This window comes from Vitis riparia, chromosome 11 (genome assembly GCF_004353265.1).
Source record: "Vitis riparia cultivar Riparia Gloire de Montpellier isolate 1030 chromosome 11, EGFV_Vit.rip_1.0, whole genome shotgun sequence".
Taxonomy (NCBI): Eukaryota; Viridiplantae; Streptophyta; class Magnoliopsida; order Vitales; family Vitaceae; genus Vitis; species Vitis riparia.
Genome location: NC_048441.1, coordinates 384,456 through 404,636, shown reverse-complemented (window position 1 = coordinate 404,636; position 20,181 = coordinate 384,456). Strand labels below are relative to the sequence as shown.

Below are 20,181 nucleotides of genomic sequence, written 5' to 3'. Positions count from 1 at the left end.
TCTAAAAAGAATGGAAATATTTATACATATGATTCTAATTGTCAATGGATTAGGATGACATGACAAGTAAAGGGCTATTTTTGGGAATAATTAAATCATAAATTAAAAAGTGCATGCATTTTAAATTATTTTTAAATAAATGAAGATAATATTGGAATTTTTTTTGTCAACCAATCAGTTTTGAGAAAAAAAGTTCTTGTAATGGATAAACTCCATAATTGATGAGGTTAGTTTTTGTATATATATATATATATATATATATAATGTATATATATAAAACAGTTCATGTAAATTTTGATTTTTTTGTAAATTAAAATATAATATTTTTGTATATTGATAAATAAAAGCCATATTGTTTTAAACTACTTTATTCAACAAACAACAAGATCGGTGGCCCCAACATTGATATGGTTACAAAAATAGCTATAAAAGAAAATATGACATATCAAAATCCAATTCAATAAAAATCATAGTCCTCAAACCTCTGTTTCAATCGTTAGTGTTACTCGAATACGTAATCCTACAATTCACTTCATATGACCATGAAGTTAGCGCTATCAAGACGAATTGTCATAACTGAAACAAATCTACACAAACAAATAGAGACCATTTCACATTTTAAACTACAATATCCATCAAACAACAAAAAGACCAATGTTTACAAAATTAATGAAGTTACAAAACTACTGAAAGAAAAGAGTAACCTACCATTTAAAAATTTTCTACGTTTGTATTAAAAATATGTTGTAACAAAATTTTCTATTAACATTAATTTATTTAAATAATTAATATTATTAATAATTTATCTTATCAAATTAATTTTAATTTATAAAATATTACTGATAAAAACTGAAATTTTGATTTAACCAAAATAAAGATGGATAATTAATAATTAATAATTTTGATTTATAATATTGTTCTTATGATTTGTTTCCTTTTTATTTATATACTATATCTAAAAAACAAACAAAAGACGGCCACCACGAGTGAGGCATCAAGAAGCCCCTTTGCTGAATTCCTCTCCAAGCAAGCATCATGCCCTATTTTCCTCTGCCACTCTCGCAGGTATTAATCTAATCATGTTATTAATATTTCTTTTCAACCCCGGTTTGCTTCCCAAGAAAATCCATCCCCCATTCGATTTCCGGGAAAATTCATCCTCATTTGATTTCCGAGAGAAATCCATCAAAACTCCCAAGGAAAACCAAAAAAAAAAATGCTTTTATTTTGTTGCTCCCTGTGTTTTTTGGATCTGTTCTAGGGTTCTATTTGCTTTTGTGCCATTGGATTTAAATTCTACAAACCCTAAATCCACGATTTTTGAGCCACGCTGAAAACCACAACCTTTGCCCGCAAATTGTGGATCTGTGTGCATGTGCGGGCTGGACTGGTAAGTGGAGTGCTACCTTTGCCAACCACTGAACCAAACCTAAACTTCAAATACACTATTTCTTTAATTAATCAATTTTTCCTTTTATTTCCATCAAAGCCTCTTTTTAAGACCTATAGCTTAAACCCTAGAATTTTATTTTTATTTTTTGACAGTTACAAACTTACAACCTCACTAGTTTCAGTGACATTTCCCGTATTTTTTTTTTCTGAAAAATGGGTAAATAATACCCATTAATACCGAAATCTCGGTGATATTTTTTAAAAATTACCCAATTTTCTGTCAAAGATCTCAACAAGCAACAATACCAACCCAAATTAACTCATAAATCCATTACATTCGTACCTAGGAAAGCTCCTCTCAGCTCGGACCACCTCTCTCTGTTTTCACTGCAAGCTCCCCTCGTGAATTGTGGCTGTAAAAGAAAGTGAAAAAATATGGGTTTTTGGAGTTATGGTTTGGTTCAAGAGAGAAGAAGGGATTTGGGGGGTTTGGTTCAAAGAGAAAAGAAGGGATTTAGGGTTTTGATTCAACACAGAAGAAATGATTTCGGGTAAATCTCACTATTATATTTTAGTAAATTTTTTTTTTTTAAATATTGCCAAAGTGTCTACATGTCATATGAGTCATGTCATTGGCTTAAGTAGAACATGACTTTTTTGAGCAATTGATTATGTCAAAGTGCATGAGGGTATTTTTGGAAGGGCCCTCAATATCACTATTACAGTGTATAAAAGGTGGTTTATTTTTCACAAAATCCATTGAATTTGAAAAGTAAAAAGTAAGGTTTTCAAAAGGCAAAATTGCTGGTTAAATAAATTCCCCATAAATATATTTTCCATTTGTCCCAAAATGTTATGCTCCGCTGCTCCTAACATTTATGACATCCCCACCAGCAGGAGAGGACAATCATTGAAACTGAACTTTCAATTAACTAGGATATTATTTCAAGTTTAAGAGGGAAGGGGCTAAGTAATTAGTTTTGACTTTTCACTAGTTTAAAAGATTTTAAAGTTGGCTTTTAATGTTTCCAACCATTGGGTTGGACTTTAAAGGTTATGTTTGTTTTTTTTGAAAATTTTGATAGGAAATGTTAAAAAATAAATAAAATAAAGGAAAAAATTTTTAAAAAATATTTGTTTTAACTCTTAAATAATTTTAAAATATATTAGTTTTTAATTATATTTTATTTTATTTGATATTTTTCATGAAATAACTAAATATGATAAAAATAATTGAAAACAATTTTAGGAAAGGTTTCCAAAAATTATTTGTAAGAATTATTTAAAAAGACTTTGACCGGTCTAAAGGTTTAAAATAATTATTACACATTAACAAATAAGTGGTATATCATGCCCACCACATAGCTTTTTTGAAAGTTGTATAAATTTTCTACCACGGTAACAAATAAAGTTGTCTAGTCTATATCATGTGTTTTCTACCACATTGACAAATAAAGTTGTCTAGTCTATATCATGCCCCTTTTGAGATTGATTTGAAGTAACGATATCATGCCCACCACATATCTTTTTGAAAAGTTATCTAAATTGCTCATGATGTGTCATCCACTACTTTAACTAATAAAGTTGTCTCTATCAATTATCATGCCCTCTTTTAGATTGATTTTAGGTTACTTAAAATCACTTTTATAATAATTTTTTAAATTAAATGACCCACTTTAACAATAATTTTCTTTCATGATTTCTTTATATATATATATATATATATATATATATATATATATATATATATATATTCTATTTGTTTCTTTGCATTTATCCATGTTTTATACTACTCAATGTAGCAAAATAAGTGGCCAATTTTTATGACTAGCTAGATGAATGAAAGAATAATGGAATTATTTTTCTAATTTATTAGTTTATTGAGAAAATGAAATTGAGTAGGTGGACACAAATGAAGTTGATTGATGAAGGAAAAACTTTACCACTATTTCAAGTCATACGCATTACATAGTACATATATAAAGTTAATTTTTTAAATTATAGAAGGCATAATTGTCTTTCTAATGTCACTAATAGGACCCTAGGTTTAACTTTTAAGATCGCCTTTGTAACAACAATTATAGTTGGCGTTTGGTATGTAAGAAAATACAAATTAAGTGAAATAAATAAAGAAAGCAAGGAATTAAACCAAAAAAAAAAACAAATGAAGACTTGCTGCATCAAGGGAGGATTGTTTAGTACTTCTCTTCAAACATTGTTGTCATTGGATTCTTGTTTGACTGTTCAAAAATTATGTTTTGAATGCATTATCAAAGTAGATTAAATTTCATTTTCAAAAAGCATAGAGAATAGTATTGTACACATTTTTTCATAAGCTCGTTATTCTCTTCATTGGACATTATTACTAATAAAGTCTCTTTACCTCTTAATGTTTTAGATAACCTGTACCAAAACTAATAAAGCACGTATCTTCTAAAATCGTCTTTTCCATTAAATCTTTTAACTTCAAACTTGGTCAAGCAAAAGCTTTAATATATTAACGTATTAGAGTAATAACACAAATATAAAATTATAGAACGTAAGTAATCTTTCTATTTCTTTCTATGTGTGCTTTCTTGAACTATTATGGTGCGCAAAGATTGTTCATGAGATTTTATTCTGTTATGGAATCTAGGGAATAAGGCATGGGCCTCTTGTTGAAGAAGAGATCATTTGGGTTGGACCCTAGTTCAAAACCTAAGCTTAGTCCAATGACTCCAACCCGTTTGGGTCGGATCAGAGATCCAAGCTGTCATGCCTGAGTAAAATTGTTTAAATGTCTATTAAAAAATTGTGGTTAAAACTCTCTCCTAAAGACTTCCCATAAAAAGAAATAGTTTTTAAAAAATATTTACCCAATATTAAGGTAAAAGTTTATGTCATATTTTAGAAGTTATTACCTTTTAAAAAGAAAAAAGAAGAAGAAAATAATAGAAAGCTTATTGTAAACCCAAAATTGGTCTTTGGTTCCTGTTTAATCATATTTAAGCCCATTTGATTTGAAATTTTTAGGCCCTTTTACTCTTAGCCCATACACTTTTATTTTTATTTGTATTCATTTTATTTTGTTTTGTTTTATCTTATTTCACTCTTTTTTTATTTATTTTATCTTTATCTTTACTTTCACCCTCACTTATTTTATTCTAAATTTTCAATTTGTATTTTAAGGAATATTATTAAAAAAAATAAAAATAAATTCGAGACTTTGGGCTTGTTCTTGGGCTTTAGGTTTTTATTGTATTAATTTGGGTTTTGAATGTTTAATTTGGTTATGGGCATTAGGAATTACCTTTGTTACTTGGGCTTATACTACTGCCTTGAGCTATTGTATAGTATTGGGTTTGGCCTTGAGTTCATTTAATGGTTGTTGGGTCACTACACTACATTACAGGATGGCAAGAGGTGAGGACAGAGTAGGATTTTAAAAAAGGAAGACAGAGCATGATATTTCATTATTTTGGTTAAAACAAAAAAAAAAAAGATGAACCAGAATTTTTTCGGCAGCAGTGAGGTGATTATCCTTTGAAATCTAGACTAATTATCCTTTGAATTCCGAACTGAATTTTGGTAAAAATGTGGGTTGACTTATTCTTAAAAATATGGGTTGATTTTGTTTTTGAAATTTGGGATGAATTTCGGTAGGATCAACTACATTCGGCCATGAAACTTGGACTAGTGCTAGATGAATGCTTAGGTTGATTCCGGCCTTTAATCTAGACTGATTTTATGTTACAAGGTTGGCTGATTGAATGAAGGAATGGGCTGGTTTTAGGAGCTAATGAGTTTGAGTCACTGTTCCAAGTGTGCCTGATCGATGCAAACTATGTTATTTAGAAACTGAATTTGCAGCCTATGACTATGAATTTTAATTTGCTGAAAATTTGGGTTGATTCGTGTTGAAATATGAGCTACTTCTAATTCCTTTGGTGGCAATTCGGTAAAAACAATTTTAATAAGAAAGAAGCATTATTCTTGGAAATCTTTTGGTTTGATTCAAACAACATTTTAGTCTAATCTAATCTTAGAAATAAATGTGGTTACTCAAGTTGTCATCCAAAATCTCATCCATGCAAGTTGATTTGTTGAAGTCACATGTAACTCTTGGTCATTTTATTCTTTTATTTGATCCAACCTAGCATATTGTTGTATTCGTGATTTATACTAATCCTTGAGGTTGCTTCCATTAGTTGATAATAAAATGTCAAATTTCCCGACTTATTATAATAGAGACCGAATTAGACTCAAGCCTAGAAGGGTGCCCTTGCTTATTTCCATACCTTCTTCCTAAAAAATCTAAGCCCTGAATCCATTCTATCCATAAACTTGTATTTTTTAAATAAAAAGTCAAGTCACAAGTTTTTTTTTTTTTTTTTAAATATAAATAAAATGAGTGAGTACTAAAAAAAATATAAAAATAGTTTTCAAAATAAAATAAAAACATTTTTTTTCATAGAATTCAAAGTGTCACCATCGAGTGGTGACCCATGATTAATTCACATTTGTGGAGAAAATGCGGATTCATATGGCGAATTCAATTTTCAAATATCAAATTTTAACCATTAAAACACGTCTCATTGTCGAATGGAAGCCCAAGTAAAAAAAATGCAAGTTGACACTTATCCAAACACAGCCTTTGTAAGATGGGATCAAGGTGGTGCACCAAGTTTTAGCAATAGCTACATCAATGCCTGAACAATGAAATTATTTCGTTAATTGATCCGTTCAAAGAGGAACTGCAGGAGCAGGTCAATACAAATGGAGCATACCTTACAATTTCTTCACACCATATATATATATATAGAACTTTTCTACTCCAAGCCTTTACTATATATATATACTTTTTCCCCATATATATATATATATATATATGCCACACAGGACACAATAGATGGTCGAAACAACACAATAGATTACAGCAACATCAATATGGGCGCTCGCCAATGTAATTACCGACCGGGTCGTAGTTACAGGTCATGAACACATCACCACTGTCACAAACAACCCGAGCACATCCGATCCGCCTCGTGTTCCTCCACACAATCTGAGTATAATGCCCGCATATTTCACCAACCTCGCATGTGTTCGTGGCGTACCTATAATACTTCTCTTCATCCGCCCAGGCCCTTACTGCATCAGTCGGAGTCCATGTATCGCCGTTACCCCAGTATATATTCTCCCCCAGCTTGAACCCGTCCTCCGGGAAAGAATGCTCCACCTTGCAGTCTCGTCTCCTCTGCCCTGCCCACCATTTGGCGTAGTTTTCCAGGTTGAAGTCCCATGTAAATGGCAGCTCCCATTTGGCTGCCCTCACCAAATTGTGGGCAAACAAGAATTCTAGCGACTGGGCCATGCAGCCCCAGCATAGCTGCTTGGAAACCCGGTATATGGTCTCGTTGTCGGGGACTTTCCGGCGAGTTTCCGGCTCTGGAAATGACTGAGAAGAGACTAGGAAAGGAGTGTTGCAAAAGAGAATAAGGAGGAGAATATGGGAGTATGGTTTCATTTTTATTTTTTTTTCGGATGCTTGGAAGAAGCATAGGGAGGCAGTCATTATATATAGTACTGAGCCATATTCTTTGATGATAGCATGATTGGTATGGTGAGGGGGTGTGGCGACACGCAGTGATATGGAGAGTGAGGGCACGGTTCTCTCGATGTCAGAGGGGAGGACTGTCTGGTGACTAGCAGTGCAGCGTGGTGTGCAAGTGTGCATGTGGGGCGTGCTGGTGGCTTTTTCTGAAAATGGTCTCGTGAGGGAGAGGGCAGGGGACCTATGTTGCACCCGTGAGCTCTGTTTTGTTTGATTTTGGGCGGCGGGGCCGCAATAATTGATTCTAGAAATGAGAGGTGGCGTCACAAACATGTTGACGCGTGTCCTCTAATGCTTTCGACAGGCCCATGTGAATAGACGCGCGTGGGGTACCACACTTTGGATTTAACCGTTTTTTAACTGAACATTGCTTTATTTTAAAATATAAATACTTTAACAACTGAAAATGAAAATAAAATAATATAATCATTTTCATTTTGGAAGATGGAAACGTTTTCTAAAATTGGTTTTTATCCTGTCGCTTCTATGATTGGCATCCCTAGCCACCACATCCTAAATGATTACTGTTTGTATATAATGATTTTGGGTCAAAATCACATGCAAAAATTACTTCCTTCAATATAAACGAAAAAAGTATTTTAATATTTTATTTAACATGTTATATAATAAAATTTTTGAAAAAATCACTTATAAAATGATGTTGCATAAATCACTTCAAATAATTTAAAACCCATTTTATTTTATTAGTAATACTTCTATTAAAAATATTTTTAAATATAATCACTTACTATTTCAATATAAATTAATTATAAAAAAAAAATTGATGTCTTGTTAGTATTATATTATATAATAAAAAATAATTTTTGAAGAATTACCTACTAATTGAAAATGTATGAATAAAGGATACCAAATTTCTATATAAAAAAGTAAAAAAAAAACGCTTCCAATAATTAGAAAATGTTTTCAAAAATTGGAAAACTTTTTAAATCCCTCTTAATTCACTTTGGAATGGGCTCTTAGATCTTGTAAATTAATTTTCAAAAATTTATTAAACATTTAATCTCTTTAGGGAAATACCTTTAAACATTAGAAAGCATTAGTACTCATAAAATCACTTTCAAATTATTTTTTTCCCATATATTCCAAGATTATTATAAGACAATGTTTTGTAAAACTTAATATTTATTATTTAATAACTTAAATTAAATTTATGTTTAATTATTTTTAAATTATTAATTTAAATTTTATTATTTAGTCTTTACCAATGTTTTCATAACCGGACTGATAATTGAATCAAAAAAATTATCGATTCATAGTTCATTGGTCGGATCGACGGTCGAATCGATAACGTCATAAATATATAATTTATAAATTATTAAAATTTAAAACAATTATAAAAATAAAAATAATAATTTATTTTAAATTTTGATTTTTAAAAACAAAATAGTGTTTTCAAATCACATGATGAGGAGGCTCATAATTTGATATGAGTTAAAAACATCCACGTCTAAAGCAAATTAATTTGTGGATGAAGTTGAAAGGTTGGGATGAAAATGATGGAGGCCAAACACCTACTGGGCCAAAAATATAATAATTAATTTGTGGATGAAGTTGAAAGGTTGGGATGAAAAGGATGGAGGCCAAACACCTATTGGGCCAAAAATATAATAAAACTTTTTTCTCTTTCTATAACCGAATAAAGTTTTGTAAAATCAGGGTATAAAATATAATATGTAAATTGGAGGTAAGAATGAGAAAATTAAATTTAATATCTGAAAAGTGGGCCCACCTCCCTCATCTCTATGCCATCTTATACTATATTTGTGTGCGATGATATCTGTGTGCGCGATATCTGTGTGTTGTTCCTGGTTACATGCACGCCCCTCCTCTCTCTCTCTCTCCCCTCCCTTCTCCTCTCCTCTCTCCATAACTCTTTCTCTTTCTAAGAATTCTCTCTCCTAAGGGAGGGAGGGGGGAGGGTTTCTAGTGCGGGGGATGGATGGGTGGCTTTGTAGGGGGTGGAGTCTTGCAAAAGGGGTGGGAGGGTGGCTTTGCAGGAAGGGTGGGGTCCTGCTGGCGGGAGACGGCGAGGAGGGGCTTTTCCAGTAGGATCGCAAGGGGTGAGGTTTCCAATGTGCGGGGGTGAGGGTTCTGCAGGCTGAGGACGGCAAGAGGAGGGGCTTTCCAGCGCAGGGTGGGGATCCTGCTGGCGGGGGACGATGACGGTGGAAAAAAAAATGATCGGTTTTAACCGGCCTAATTCTGGTCGAACACTTTTCAGGCTAAAATGATTGGACCAGACCAGAACTGTGACCGATCGAACCAAAACCATGACCGGCGGTCTGGTTTTTAAAACCATAGTTTTTACTTTAAATATTAAATTTATTCAAAGATCAACAAATTAACATATTTACTTTCATTAATTTTAACTAATATTTATACTTTTATTAATCTTAAATAATAAATTTATTTGTTCAACATTCCTATTTAAAGTATTATAAGTACCATAGATGAGTAAGACTATCACAAGAATATTTACTATAAAAAATGAGTTGTTATTCGGTTGAATATAAACAAATTAAATAAAAAATATTTAAAATTAAGAATGATTTAACTATTTTAATTTAATACTTAAAGTTATTTTTTATTTAAAACTATGATATTAAATTATTTTACTAAATATACTATCACTTTCCTGTAATCAAAGTCAAATGCATTTTTAATATATTTAATAATATAAATTAAATTATTACATCATATTAGATTATTGAACCAATTATCAAACACTTTCTAAGTTAACTATAATTTAAATCAATTATTAAAGAGATTTCGAGTGTATATCATAGTATTTTTCTTTGAAATGAAAGTATTTCATTTAAAAATGTTTTTAAGAGAATCATCGATTAAATGTTTTTTCAATAAACATTATAAGTGATTTTTCAATTTTTTTTATAAATATTTTTAAATGATAAAATTTTTTAAGTATTATAAATATTAAAAACGTTTTCTAAAATTACTACCAAACGAACTCTAAATGTTTTTCCAATAAATATTATAAGAAATTTTTCAACCTTTTAAAAATGTTTTTTAAAATTTTGTCAAAGTCTCATTTTTTATTTTTTCTAAAAATATTATCAAATAAACTCTTAGTTATGCGATAATGTTTTTATACAAAGTATTTATCAACTTTCTAAAAATTAAAAAAAATATATTTTTTATATTAAAAGTATTTTCTAAAATCTAAATATTAATTGACACAGATGTGTTGTTTTACTATTTGTTACCGTGGTTAGTTTAACAAAGTAAGATACATAATTATCTTGACTATACGGTTAATTTATAATTGACCGGGATGGTTAATTTGGAATTACTATAGAAAAGTGACATCTATTTAGTTACAGTGAATTTTGTTGTATCAGTTGTCCTAACAACCAATTCCATGAATGACCCAAGCCTACTTCACTTTAAATTTGTTAATATTTTATGATAAAATTTTAGATACTACTTATTAGTACCTCTATTCAATAAATTCACAATTTCATGTGATTTTTTTTATATTGTGGATTATTATTAATCAATCAAACAAAAACTTTAAAGTGCATAATTAATTACAAAAATGAACAAAACATAGGCTATGATCCAAGAAGTACTAGAAAAAGAAAAAAAAATTCAAAAAGAAAATATGAATAAAAGTCAAATATAATTAAATTTATTAAAAATTTTATGTATCTTTAAATTATTTAATATTTATATATAAGAGTTAAATAAATGAAAAAAAAATCGAAATAATATATAAAAACAATTTATTAACTTTAAATTTATTTTTTATTTTATTTTACTTGTTCTTTTCTCTTAATTTTCTTTTCTTTCCATTTTGCTTCAAACTTTTATGTTATGTTTGGTTCCCGGAAAATATAAAGGAAAAAAAATGCTAAGAAAAATGATTTTCTCATGTTTGGTTATTTTATAAAATATTCCAAAAAAATTAAATATAATTAAAATTATATAAAAACTTATACATTTTAAAATTATTTAATCTTTATATTGATGAGTTAAAATAAATAAAATAAATTTGAAGTAGCAAATAAAAATAATTTATCATCTTTAACTTTATTTTTTATTTTCTTTCACTTTTTCTTTTCTTTTTTACTTTTTCTCTCTATTTTCTTTCATTTACATTTTCTCTCAAAATCTCCGAGAACCGAACATAGTTAGGTTCCAAACATATTGGTATATTTAATAAAATATTGGACAAAAGGCAAAGTGACCAACCAATAGACGGTGACATGGAAATTGAAAATAACCAAAATACTCAAATTTTTTTATAGAGTCATTTTAATTAAAAATTGTATGGATGTAAGTTTTAGCAATCACAAAAATGTTCAATGGGAAAAAAAAAGTATAAAATTTTTAAAATAACATTTGAAAATAAATATTAAAAATTATTAAATATATTTGGATAATTCAGTGTGTCTAATAAGAGTGCTTGAACACCGATTAGTTTTATATTATATAAAACTAATCATATACCGACCATTTTATATTATATATAAAAAATGTATGTTTAGATAAGTAATCTAATATATATATATATATATATATATATATATATATTAACGTTCTCCTACTTTTATTTTTATAAAATTATGAAAAATAAAAGTCATATTTTGTTGCTTCTAAATTGTAATAAATTTAGATCAACAATAAGCCCAAACTTAAAAAAGTGTCAATATAAAATTAATTAATTTAATTATCGAGCTTGTGGACTTAATTAATATTTAGTAGTAATAAAAAGGAAAAAAAAAGTCAATATATTGAAAATATAGATATAATGATAATAAATTTTGAAATATTAAGATTGTGAAGAGAAAATAGAATTTAGACTATATATAAAATAATTAACTAAAAAAAATCTTATAAATTGAGAGTAAAATTTGGTAAATATCACATTCAAGAACTAAGATGATATTTATTTTGCTTAATGTAGGAAAATTGTGTTAGAAAAGGATTTTATTATGTGAAATTTTGGAATGAAAAAGTGTAACTTTGTTTTAATTTGGTTTGATGTCTAATTTAATTATTTGACTCTGAATTTCTTCTTAGTTCCAAATCATTACCTCATTTGGATGTCACGTGCAGACTTATAAGTTAGTTTATTTATTTATTGGAATAAATACCGAAATCCCATTCTTAATTTCCTACGATCCTGCAATTATTGAAATTTCAAACGCGGTACACATGCTAACTGAAACCCCCGCGCCTCAATTCAACGCAGTAACACTTTACACCTACCGCGACAACTATTCCTCGGTTTTCCTTTCTCTTTCTCTGTTCTCTTTTCTCTCTCCCACGCTCAAGCATTTCTTCTTTAGTCTCCTTCGCCTTTGATGATATTCTCATTCCCATGATCTCCGCCAATTCTCCACTCGCAACCGCGGTTTCTGCACTCGCCACAGCGAAATCCAATCTCGCTCCAATTCCTCCACGCGGATATCGGAATCTAGGGTTTCGGTTGAGTTCTCAACGCTTTGGTCCAAGTGAGATGGATTTGGTGAGAAAGGTGACCAGAGGTTGCTTCGGTGATCGCGCTGGGAAGGGGTGGATGGTGGAGGTTGAGTCCATGGGAGGCGAGGATGTGTTCGATGCGGTGGTGGCGGCGGAGGCCAAGGTGTTTCCGGAGCATCTTGTCATCATGGTTAATGGAATCGTTGGGAGGTAAGAATTGATTTTTTGTTTTTTATTTCCTGACTGGAAACGAATGTGAATCTATTATGCGATTTTATGCTCATTGATCGTCAAATTAGTGGCTTGAAGGGAGTTTATTTTTTCGAGTTCGAACTGCTTATAAGCTTGCTCAAGGTCTGTTTGAGTTGATGGGTCTCTATAGGTGAATTTGTGCAGTTGACCCGCTGCTTGTATGTCTATCTATAAATTAGTAGATGCGTAATACAATTTGAGTTTCCATGTGAAAGAATATGATTGATATGTTGCTTCAGCTTGGGTCAATGTTTCATAGGAGAAGGGGAGAAGAGCTACGTTAGTTGTCAATTATCCAACTTGCCTGTCAGCAAATAAAAGGCATATAGTACTCTTGCCTTATGATATTTGGCTCGCAGTTTAAGTTCGAAGTCCTACTCAGAAAAGTAAGGTCTTAAGAGAAATTCTAAAAAAAAAAAAATACTAACTTCATGAATAAACAGTAATGATAACAATGGATACCCAAACCTATCTTTAATTAGGCATTTATACACTTTCTAGAAATAAGAGGAAAATAATTATAGCTATAATTGGATCAGTTACCTAAAGATAAACACGGAGATAATACAATAAACCTAAAAAGGTAAGATACCTAAAAATAGGAAACCTAAAAAGTGGGAATTATTGAAAAAGAAACTATTTCTAATTCAGAAAAATCTAATCTTCATGTGCCAGGGCTGCATGTGCTGTAGAATATTGATTATGATTTCAATCATTTTAGCAATATTTTGATTAAATTGGAGACTATTTAATTTACTATTTTGATGACTGAGATGTGTTTTTTGATGGCCCAAGGGGTAAAAATCTTTTTTGATAAATCAAAAAGATTCCTCAATAGATTTAGTTGAAAAATCATTGTGGACAATTGAATGGTTCAATCAAAGGGCAAACTTCTCAAAAAGTAATTTAAATGCAATTAAAGCAGTCTAAGGGTGAATCTCCATGATGAACTATAGGGGGGGGGGGGGGGGGTGCGAATAGGTGTTTTTATACAAATTCAAGAGGTCCCCCAACCCAAATTATCTATCCTTAGAATTTTTTCAGTTTATATTATTGTCTTCTAACTACTCTTCAACAAAAATTAAAAATCCTATGCAATCATGGACGCAACAACACTCTTCCAACAATTTGTAAATGTAAGTTACATGCAAATGCTTCACCACTTCCCAACACAACTTCATAAGAAACAATTTCCTCCTTAACACATTTCCGCTTATTGCTTGATATTTTTATCAAATTGAACAAAAAAGATATTCAAGATATCCAACGGATAGTCACACCTATTTTAGCTCTTTTTTCATCCATCCAACATATTTTTTTTTGATGAATAAAAAGCAATATATTAAAAAAAAAAAGGCACATCAAGGACGCGCCCCAAAGTATACAGGTGGTATACAAGAGAGAGAAAAAAGAACCCCTTAAACAGGGCTTAACCAGTCTACAAAATCTACAACGGAAAGGGGGCCAGAGTAAAAAAAACCCCTTAGTCCACGCCCAAAGATTACAAAGGAAAAATGATTTACACCCATGAATCGAATGCCCCTCGTTTTCAAAAGCCCTATTGTTTCTTTCCTTCCAAACAATCCAAAAAAGGCACAAGGGAGCTGAAAACCACACTTTCTTCCTCTCCTTTCCCACACAAGGCCCAAGCCACCCTAATAACGTCTCTCTAACTGAAAAGGGAAGCACCCACGAAACCCCAAAAAGGGAAAAAAGTAACCTCCATAAACAAAAGATCTCAATAACTGAAAATAAATTAATGAGTAGAATGAGATAAAGAGAGATAATGATACTGGATTTTACATGGAAAATCTCCTAAGAGATAAAAAACCACAGATCTACCAACAATCAAACTTCCACTATGAAGAACAACTGATGTGTACAAGGATTTACTTAACGCAAGTCCACCTATCCTTCACGTACTACTTGACCAACACCTTCTCACTTTAGCTACATGTCTTTATCTTCCAGATCATACTTGGATTGCACACCAATTTTGATCTTGGCCTCTTCTTGAAGCTTACTCAAGAAGAAAATGAGTTCTCACTCACCAATCAAATGAGAAAATGAGGATGAATGAATGAAAAGAATCAATCCATTTTTAAAAAATTCCGATGTAAAAATGATTTGGAAATCAAAGAAAATGATGATTTTCTTGGCAACCAAACACCCCTAATTTGGCAAAAAGAGAGAGCTTAAGAAGGATACAAAAAATGACTGCAAGTCTCTCTCCTCAAAATATGTAGCATTTTCTAGTTTAAAAGGCAAGGAGCGATCTAATGGCTAAGAAAAAATCAAGAAAAAAGAAAAAATTGGATCGATCTTACCCAAATTTGGATCAATTTTGGAATAGGGCACTTAAACACTTGGTAAAAAATTGCTTCCCTAGCCTCCCTAACTCCTTAAAAAACATTTTAAGACAAACAACAATTTGAAAAACTTTTCATTCAGTTTCATCCATTTACAACCTCAACTACATGCCTTGGTCTCTTAGTAAATTCAACATCTTGATCTCCATTAAACAAGTAGTTTGAGGAAGGATTCAGGAAACCTGAGTTAGGAAACATTTAAGAATTTTTGTTCGGAATTGCCTACTTAGTTAAACACTCAAATAGCCTTTTGAAACATGCTTAAAATCATTTTAATATTTCCATGATTGAAAACAAAGTCTCTTACCATTCCTAAGTGTGCCCCATGGACAGTTTTGTCTTGAGGTAAAATTATGATCTTCAGTTGCAATGTCTTTAGGCTCTAGGTGGGGGAATTGGATATTCAAAAGATGAATTAGACACACTAGTCAGAATATATTTTGGGATGAAATTGCCAACATTAGAAACTCAAGTCACAAAATATTCTGGTGCAGGGAGTGGCCAACCCATAAATATTAAAGATATGGAATCTTAGACTCTTAGTACATTGTAATTCCAAGTAAGTGGAATGTGGTTCAATCAAGAAATAAATAAAATATAACAAAAATATTAAAAATCTATCAAGTAGTGCAACATAAATTAAATAGCTATTTCTTAAATTTGAAACAATTGGACACATGGCATACTTCTCATGGGATTTGGCATAGAATGGCAGCAAAAGATGCACTTTAGATTGTGCTTGGTTCATGAGGTGGATGCTTGGTGAGACCTTGAGCCATAACTGTATTAGAATTGCCTTCCGTTGATGTGAGGCTTGGGTTTATGCCAACATAATTTTTTTTTTCCAAACCCTGCCTCAGACCACACTTTTGAAAATATGATCCTCTATTGAATTGTTGGATTTCATAAATTTGATTTTGGATATCCTACTTTGCTGCCTATGACTTATCTGGTTTTTTTTTTTTGTTTCAGTGCTGCAGATTGGAAATATGCAGCAGAGCAATTTGTGAAGAAGCTTCCTGATAAAGTCATCGTCCATCGTGAGTGCTTCTTTTCACATGTTGAGCCCCTTTTCCCGCACCTGCTGATTCTTTATAATCTTGCGTGATTCTAGTTAAGAATTAGCTTTTTCATTTTTCTTTTCCAAAATCAACTGCAATATAATTTGATGCATGAACTTTTTGTTTGCATTGATGATTCATATTTAGCAGAGGAGATGCTCAAGCAAAAAGTTGTCCATATATCTAGCTTTCTTTTTCATTTAAATGCATATCAGTATGGTTTCATTGTTCACTTGACTGCTGCCAGAGTAAATAAAAGTAGTAAACTCATGGCACCACTTTGTCTTGTTTGATAAATCCTTGGTGTTATTCATCTATGTCCTTAGTTGATTTCATTGATTGGTTGGGGTTGGATTGAGGGAGGGAGTATTTTTGTTTTCCCTTTTCTTTTTGGCGGCTGTTTGTATACTCTGTGTGTAAGTTGGTGCGCCCCTTTTGGCGTTTTAATATAATTTGCATTTACCTATCAATTTTTTTTTTCTTTATATAAAACTAATCTGTTGAGTTTTATTTTAGGAATTGTGTTGAGTGCATCTGGACCATTATGCATTTGAAAGTTGGAAATATCATGCAAAGCTTAAATAAAGTGATTTGTTTTTTAAGGGATAAAACATTTGAATGAAGGCAAAAATATTTGATTCATAACTTACTGAAAGGGCTTAGGATAAGTGCAACATTTAAAAGGAGTAAGAGAGCATAACTAACTCTAAATGCAGCAAAAAGATTCTAAAAATTCAGCAGTGGAAGAAGAGTAGGTTGTTTTCCGCTTGCACATGGAAACTCTTAAATTGCTTTAGGAGAGGAGAACAAAGTTCAAAGTTGTGATACCTTTTAGACTAAAGGTCATGTGACTCTTTAGTTATTTCTCAAGATGTATTGACTAGAGGTGACAATAGATTTCAGAACCCATAATTTGGCTGGGAAATGTAGTCCAATCATCCAGCCATACATTAAGCTAAGCCATTGTGATAATTCGATTTAAATATTAGTAAAATGAGTTGAGAAAATAGATTTTTGGTTGAGCTAAGATTCTTGCAATGGACACTGAAGAGTGGTTGGAAATATAGAATTTGAATTGTAGAATGCTTTTGAGGAGGTGAAGCAAATTCTTGATATTTTTTTTTGATAAATGAGCACAAATATATTAAAGGGCAGAAAACCACAAATCATACAGGTAGTATACACAGCAGCCTAAAAACAAAAAACACATGAACAAAAACTCACCACCCCTTAAGGAACGGCAAACCATTCCAAAAAACTTAAAAGCGAAGAGGACTCCTCTCCCATATACACCCTAGCCCAACTCCACAAATTACATACAAAAGAATTTTTCAACTTCTGTATAGCTAAAGAGCCCCCCCTAAAGGCTAATCTATTTCTTTCCTTTCATACCGTCCAAAAAATACACAACAGGATGAAATTCCAAATCTTTTTCCTCTTTTTCCCCACAAAGGGGCCCCTCCAACTAAGTAACACCTCTTTGATTGTCTTTGGGAACACCCAATGAGCCCCAAACAAGGCAAGGCCGATCTCCCAAAGGACCCTGACCACTATACAGTGTAAAAGAATATGATTTACATTTTCCTTTTCACAACTACACAAAAAGCAACGATTAGGAAGGTGCCAGCCCCGTCTTTGGAGCCTATCCAAATTTAGGATCTTCTCCCATGTGACCTCCCAAGCAAAAAAAGCAACTTTGGTTGGAACCTTATCCACCCAAATGCTCTTTTTCGGGAAGGTGATGGCACTAGGGGTTGCCAGCAGCTTATAAGCATCCCTAATCCGAAAAGAACCATGACCCCCTCCTTTCCAAATCACTGAGTCCTCTTCTGAAGAAATCCTCAAGTCCCTCAGCATATGAAACAACTCTCCTATAGCATCCAGCTCCCAATCATTAGAATCTCTAGAGAATCTAATATTCCAACCTCCTTGACCAAGGCTAGAATCCCACATTTCATTGACCGTAGCATTCCTTTGGACCGCCAAGGCAATTAGCTGGGGAAAAGTTTGGGACAACGCCTCATTACCACACCACTGATCAGTCCATAAATTGACCTTGGTCCCTTCTCCCACCTTGAACCCTATGTTATCCCAACACCAATTCGCCTCCTTCAAAATCTCCTTCCAAACCCCCACTCCAAACGTTCTGCGAGCCTCATTAGTTCGCCAACTAAAACCCTCATGGCCATACTTCACCCCGATCACCTTCTTCCAAAGGATTTCTTTTTCAAGGGCAAATCTCCAAATCCATTTGCCCAACAAGGCCTTGTTCAAGAGATTAATCTTCCGAATGCCTAGACCCCCCTTCTCCTTTTGAGTGCACACCACCTCCCAATTGATTAAATGGATTTTCCTTTCCAAGCTTCCCCCTCCCTAAAGAAAGTCCCTTTATAATTTTTTGAGCCTTTTTGCTACTAGCTTGGGCATTCGAAAGAGAGACAATTGGTAAATAGGTATGTTGGCCAAAGTACTTTTAATGAGGGTAATTCTCCCGCCCTTTGACAAATATTGTCTTTTCCAAAGGGCTAACCTTCTTCTCATTCTTTCTTCCACCCCATCCCACATAGACGAGGTCTTGTGATTGGCTCCAAGGGGTAGCCCCAAATAAATAGTAGGAAGAGACCCCACTCTACACCCTAACTCCATTGCCAATTCGTCAATGTCTTCAACCTCCCCAACTAGAATTACTTCGCTTTTAGCGAGGTTTATCTTAAGACCAGAGGCTGCCTCAAACTACGCCAAAATCCAGCTTAGAGAGGCTAGGTGATCTTTCCTTGCTTCGCAGAAAATAATTGTGTCATTAGCAAAGAGCAAATGAGACACATTCACCTCCATTTCCCCCCTCCCTCGAAGATTACAGCCTGAAATGAAACCCCTATCAACAACCCTTCTTAAAAGTACACTTAGTACTTCCATACCCAACACAAAAAGGTAAGGAGAGAGGGGATCTCCTTGACGCAGCCCCTTGGAATTGGAGAAGTAACCTGCTGGCACCCCATTAACTAGAACATAAAATTTTGTAGTTGAAATGCACCACCAAATCCACTCCATTCAACGAGATCTAAAACCCATCTTGTGTAAGACCTTCATGAGGAAATTCCAATTAATGCTATCATAGGCTTTTTCAATATCCAATTTACAAATCAACTCTTTCTCTTTACGTTTATGCCAGAAATCAATCACCTCATTAGCTATGAGCGAGGCATCCAAAATTTGTCTTCCCCTCACAAAAGCATTTTGGTCCGCAGAGACCACCTTATCTAAAACCTTCTTCAGCCTATTGGCCAGCACTTTGGCCAAAAGCTTATACAATCCCCTTAGAAGGCTGATGGGCCTGAAGTCCCCAATGTCCTCAGCCCCACCTTTCTTTGGAATGAGGACTAGGAAGGTAGTATTGAGACTCTTAGCAAAAGATTTCTTATCAAAAAACTCCTTAAACAGGTCCACAATCTCTTCCTTCACGAAGTCCCAGCAAGATTGCCAAAAGGCCACTGTGAACCCATCCGGGCCTGGAGCCTTATCTCTATTCATTTCCATCAGAGCAGAATGGATTTCTTCCTCAGTGAAGGGCTGCTCCAAGACTTCAGCTTCATTATGGTTTAGACTTTGAAGGTGCAACCTCTCAATATCAGCTTTCTAGCCTGGCTCCTCTGAAAGCAACTGCTGAAAAGCATTGACAATCCCCTCTCTCACCTCATGCTCCTCCTCCAACCACTCCCCATTGATCTTAATTTTATCCAAGGAGTTGTTTCTTCGATGGGCATTGGCCATCCGGTGAAAGAAACCTGTGTTCTTGTCCCTTTCTTTAAGACACAACTCCCTTGACACTTGTCTCTAGTGAGTTTCTTCCAAAAACACCCACTTTTTAAAGGTTTCCTTAGCTTCTCTTTTCAGCTCTGTCTCACCTTCTGTCAGACTCCTTTCACTCTCCACCCCATCCCAGAATTCGATTTGTTGAAGGGCTGAGTTTTTATTAACTTCCAACATTCCAAACACATCCCTGTTCCATCCTTTGATTTTTTCCTTCATGACCTTCATCTTAGTAGCCAAT

General features: G+C 32.8%; 2 protein-coding genes across 13 annotated transcripts in view; one reads left to right on the top strand and one right to left on the bottom strand.

Moving 5' to 3' along the window:
* Positions 1-6,073: 6,073 nt before the first annotated feature.
* On the bottom strand, positions 6,074-6,933 carry LOC117924687 (pathogenesis-related protein PR-1-like). Its single transcript, XM_034843391.1, has one exon. It carries the CDS (start codon positions 6,893-6,895, stop codon positions 6,314-6,316), a length of 582 nt encoding a protein of 193 aa, XP_034699282.1. The 5' UTR covers positions 6,896-6,933; the 3' UTR covers positions 6,074-6,313.
* Positions 6,934-12,229: 5,296 nt separating this feature from the next.
* The window catches only part of LOC117925123 (putative lipase ROG1), a 32,986-nt gene continuing 25,034 nt past the window's right edge, over positions 12,230-20,181 (top strand). For 6 of the 12 annotated variants that reach the window (XR_004652954.1, XM_034843997.1, XM_034843999.1 and 3 more), the window contains exons 1-2: positions 12,232-12,658; positions 16,042-16,109. Coding sequence is in view for 9 of the 12 variants with exons in the window: in XM_034843997.1 (XP_034699888.1) it covers positions 12,348-12,658; positions 16,042-16,109 (379 nt within the window). In the remaining 3 variants the exon portion in view is untranslated. Of the gene's footprint in view, positions 12,659-16,041; positions 16,110-20,181 lie in introns of all 12 variants that reach the window. The other 6 variants (XR_004652953.1, XM_034844000.1, XM_034843995.1 and 3 more) reach the window with 3 other exon arrangements.

Coding starts and splice junctions, on each gene's coding strand:
- LOC117924687 (XM_034843391.1), bottom strand. CDS start 6,895: ATGAAACCATACTCCCATATTCTCCTCCTTATTCTCTTTTGCAACACT.